This window comes from Chionomys nivalis, chromosome 4 (genome assembly GCF_950005125.1).
Source record: "Chionomys nivalis chromosome 4, mChiNiv1.1, whole genome shotgun sequence".
Lineage (NCBI taxonomy): Eukaryota > Metazoa > Chordata > Mammalia > Rodentia > Cricetidae > Chionomys > Chionomys nivalis.
The window spans coordinates 67,113,312-67,118,014 of record NC_080089.1 but is presented as its reverse complement, the minus strand read 5'-3'; the positions used below and the strand labels follow the sequence as shown (position 1 = coordinate 67,118,014).

The 4,703-nt window shown below is 49.9% G+C and overlaps 1 protein-coding gene across 1 annotated transcript; it reads right to left on the bottom strand.

The window, feature by feature from the left end:
- Positions 1–299: 299 nt before the first annotated feature.
- Positions 300–3,120, bottom strand: LOC130873342 (C2 calcium-dependent domain-containing protein 4A-like). Its single transcript, XM_057768134.1, has 2 exons — positions 1,758–3,120; positions 300–1,555 (listed from the first exon to the last, which is right to left on the bottom strand). The coding sequence occupies exons 1-2, from the start codon at positions 1,841–1,843 to the stop codon at positions 493–495; spliced, it is 1,149 nt and encodes a 382-aa protein (XP_057624117.1). The 5' UTR covers positions 1,844–3,120; the 3' UTR covers positions 300–492.
- Positions 3,121–4,703: the final 1,583 nt, after the last annotated feature.

The following is a 4,703-nucleotide window of genomic DNA, read 5'->3' as shown; positions in this document are numbered from 1 at the left end:
CTCTCTCTCTCTCTCTCTCTCTCTCTCTCTCTCTCTCTCTCTCTCTCTCTCTCTCTCTCTCTCTGCTACGTGAACCTCTCAGAGTTCACACAAAGCAGGGGGACAGGAAAAGCAAGCACGTGAGAGTGCTTCCCTTCTTTCACACTCTTCCACTTCAGGGAGAACCTGTTTTTGTTTTTATGGTCTGAAAGAGGATCAAGTGCTATGAATAGAACTAAGAAAGCCATTGTTTTTTCTTTTGCTACCAAAACGCGACGAGAAAAATGGAGGCCAATGAAGAAAACATTAACACTGCAAGGTTATAAATAGAAAAATAAATAACTTTTATTTTGTACAAAAGGGAAAGTATACTTAAGACAAGAGGCTGTGTGTGTGTGTTCCAGAAGCAGGCCACCGTCAGCGTCCAAGAGGCTCTGAATGTCCCAGGGCCAAGAGTATATGCATCTCAAGGCCAAATGAATGTCAGTGTCCTTGCTCCCACGGAATCCGGGCTCAGAGCAGCAGTAGCGAGCCCAGCAGCAGCTCACCCTGGCCCAGCGGTCGTCCACGCTCCAGCCCGCGGCCCTTGCTCTCAGCCTTAATGCGCACGGCCAGGCGGCGCAGCTGCTCCTCCGAGAGCCCATCGAAGCAGCAGTCCTGGTCCAGGGCGGCCTTGCGGCTGCGCCGGAGAACACTGGCGCGCTGCTGGCCCGAGGGCCGCAGCACCAGGCTGAGGCGGCAGCCCAGGGAGCGGGGTTCGAGCGCGGCGGCCGGGCCCTCTGCGCGCAACAGGCGGAGGCGGAGACACGCGCTGCGCGGACAGTACTCGGCGGCCAGGCGCAGCGTGCAATCCCCGCGGCCCAGAGCCACGTTGGCCTCGGCGTGCAGGCGTTCATGATCCGGGCCGGTTGGGGTCGGGGGCGCGCAGGAGGCAGCACGCTCGCGCTCGGCGCCACTGGGCGTGGGGCGCGTGCTCGCCCGACCTCGAGGGGCCCGCAGTGCGCGGCTCAGCAGCCCATCGGGGGCGCGCAGGAGGCGGCGTACGCAGGGCACAGGAGCGGGTGGCGGAGCAGTGTTCAGATCAGTCGGGGCGGTGCGCGCAGGGTCCGAGGCTCGGCGCGGGCCCGCGTAGGTGTGCGCGCGGTGGCGAAGTCCGGGCCGGGGAACGCCTGGGTGGCCGAGGAAGAGCGACTCCTTTCGGCGCGTGTGCGGGCTCTCGAGCAGCGCGCAGAAACCGTAGGCGGTGCGTGCGCGGGGCAGGTGCGGCAGCGAGAGCGCGGCCTGTGAGCGCGGGTCCCAGTCGGTTCGACCCGTGTGGTCAAAGTCATTATCGTCGCAGTCCGTAGGGATGCGCAGCCACAGGTCGGGTTCGGCCGCGCAGCGCCAAGGTAGAGCTGCGGCCGATTGCGGCGATTCGGGAACGCAAGGGACGGGCAGCCGCGGAGGGATGCAAAACTCTGGGATGCGGCCCGGGGTGAGCACGTTGGAGAAGGCGGGCTCAGGAGCCGAGGAGCGGAGTCGACCGAGGAGGCGCATCCTCCTAGTCTGAGGTTCAGCGCGGCGAACAGAAGCGTGCCTGCAACACAGAGAAAAACAGATGAGTTTGGGCTCCTGGAATCCAGTGGATCCCTCCCTAAATCCTTTGAAATCCTAGATCCTAGTTCCTCTAATTTCCATACATCTAGGGTTCCGGATCAGCACGAGCCTTTGGTGCATCCTCATGCCCATTCTGCCTTCCAGTTATCAAAACTAAATACACGAATATATAGAAATCAGACCTTTTCTTCTTCAGTCTCGCTGGATCTGATTGCAAGAGCACCTTCAGCACTACAGCTGGGACAGTGGTGCGCCTCTTATATACCATAGCCGGAGTCCCGCCCAGCTTTCAAGGGCCCAATCCCAAGGGACAACGGACAGCCCGCCTTACAGCCACTTCCTCCTTCTACGTCTCAAGTGGCTATGTGGGTGTCGCAGGAGCTGGCTCTGGGACCTATCTTGGCTGTCCCTGCGCTTGAGCGCCACATACAGGCCTGGGAAATGTTGCAGGTGACTAGAGGCCACCCTGTCACCCTGCCAAAGAGGATTTGCAGTTCAAAGTGTTTGTGGCCTCTCAGAGAAGGCGAGGAAGGATGAATAAACAGACAGCTGAATTTGGCAACAGTAAATCCGGCCCCCCACTAGGCGCGTGATCTACACTCAAGTTCCACTGGTTTCTGTTTTTCTGCCCCCATTCATCACCGTGTGCAGGTGGTGTTCATCTGTTTCCAAGGACAGACTAAACTTGGCATGTCCGTTTAGGATAGGGTTACATGCAGACAGTTTTGCAGACAGTTTTTGAGAAGTTGAAAATGCATTAGTCAGTTTACCCTTGACATATTCGGACGACTTGTATTCAACACTGGGCGGGCTGAAAGGTTGGATGAAGTAGTTCTGTACCTCGTTTACTCAAAAGCTGTGCAAGTCCTAAGTGCCGGGTCCACACCTTATTCAGCCTCTCTCTCTGCCGGACTCTTCCTGATATCACACGATCTGGGCTACCCTAAGCCTTGGGCATTGGTGACCTGCGTGAATTAATAATATGCAAAAGTTTCTGGATGATTATAAGCTACTGCAAAAGATGGAAGTTCTGCTCCGATCCCTAAAAATACTTAATTTTCCAAAGCTACCGTTTTCTTTCTGCCCTAATATGGACCTATCTAGGAAACAAAATCTTCCACAAAACTGAAGGACACTCTTGGCAAGGCCTAACTTTTATTTGCAGGGGTGTGAAAGCTGAAATCTGAGGGACTTGAGGAAACTCTGCAAAGGCTAAAGAGAGCAGTCCCGGGTGGCCAGGAAAGCATGGCATGGAAAGGGGGCACACAAAACCCAAAGACCACCTGTCCTAAATAACCTGTGGGAGTGGTCCTGACCCTGCCCTGATGATAATGGACTGAATCTCTGAAAATGTAAGCTACCACAATTAATTGTTTTTCCTTTATAAGAGTTTCTGTGGTCATGGTTTTCCTTCACAGCAATAGAAACCCTAACTAAGCCAACACCATATATGTCATGAATTATAGGAACCAAAGTGAATAGTTGGAGAGAAGGAAGAAATGAGATAAATTGGAGCAACACAAAGTAATGAATGGCTGGGCACCTATGTATATATTTATAATATATACACATAGTCCATCTGCTACAGAGCCCCAAACTGCCTTCATTCCAATTACCCTGGTCCAAGTTGTTAACCAGACATCTTACTCAGCCCCTTTCAATTCCAGCACCAGGGATACAGTCCTAGGCAAGTAGTAAGGGTTCAGTCAATATTTGATGAGTTATATTGCATTAAATTGATAGTAATCTACCATTCAGTTCTCATGACTGTCAGATGCTTCCAACTACTTATCTTACTAGCTAGCTATGTTATTTGATTTCTTTCTTGTAATAAACCAGCAAGGCAGATGTTTCTGTTTGCCAGATGGGAAACTGAGGTGCACACTCAAGACCTTGTTTAGGGTCATTTGCCTGAACCTGGCCATACCTACTGAGTTCCAGCTTTCTTGCTAATTCCTGATTATTCCCTTCCTTCTTCCCCCCCTTCACTCTGGTCTCTATAATTGAGGTGTTGTGTGACTTATTGTTGCCCAAAATTTTGCTTGCTTGTTTATTGAGACAGGGTCTCACACGATATCATTGGCTGGCTTAAATTTGTGGTGATCCTCCTGCCTTAGTTTCCTTAATGCTGGAATTACAGACTTGCACCAACAAGCTTTGAGAAAATGTTGTTTGGTTGGTTGGTTGGTTTTTTGTTTTTTTTAAGACAAGGTTTCTCTGTGTAACAATCCGGGCTGTCCTGGAACTCACTTTGTAGATTAGACTGGCCTCAAACTCAGAGATCTGCCTGCCTCTGCCTCCAGGTTTGCTGGGATTAAAGGCATATTCCACCATTGCCCAACTAAAATGTCCCTTCTTTAAACACCCGAGTCTATTCTTGTGTATTTCCTACTATCCTTTCTTCGGAATAACTCATTATGTCCAAATCCTTAAATGTGAGGAAAAGTGAACTTCACTCTGTGTAAATATCAAATTCTTGTTTCTTCTTCCCCCTTCCACTACAAGAAAATCACATTTCTCTTGTAGATTCTTTTTGTGATTGGTCAAGTATTGATCCACATGAACCAACCAGGGTCAGGGAGAAGTAACCATTTAGATAAAGCCAAATTCAGGCGGAGGTGCTTGCTTTTGGGGATCCCTGACCATCTTACTCCCTCTGATTCATCAGGTCAGTTGTCCGGAGTCACTGGCAAAGGGTTCTTCCTCTCTAAAGCAGAGCACATTTAAACTGTGTCCTGAGATAGACTGGGAGAGCTATGTAATAAATTGTGTATTCAGTGAATAATTTGGGAACGGCTAATCAAATCAGTCCCTTTTCTTCCTCCTTGAAGAGTGACAGGCTTTTTTCTGTCATTTTTTAAAAGATATTTAAGGTAACTATCTAGACTAACCTGTGGTTACCTTTTTAACAATCATTAGGCTTTCTCCTTTGATGTCAGACATTTGTTTCCTTCACGTAGGTACAATGTACACAGAACCTTTAATCATTTTTGCAAACATGGTACTTACTTAATCCTTGAGATAATGGAAATCTAATACTCAAGCTCCAGCTGAGGAAATGGAACTTTGTCATTCACAATATAAGAATATATGGCTGAATCATTGCTAAGGCCTGCTTGTGACTCCCA

Excerpts from the sequence above, each read along its gene's own strand:
- LOC130873342 (XM_057768134.1), bottom strand. The coding sequence starts at position 1,843 with ATGGTATATAAGAGGCGCACCACTGTCCCAGCTGTAGTGCTGAAGGTG. Across the intron at positions 1,556-1,757 it reads GCGAGACTGAAGAAGAAAAG|GCACGCTTCTGTTCGCCGCG; the intron begins GTCTGATTTCTA and ends TCTGTGTTGCAG.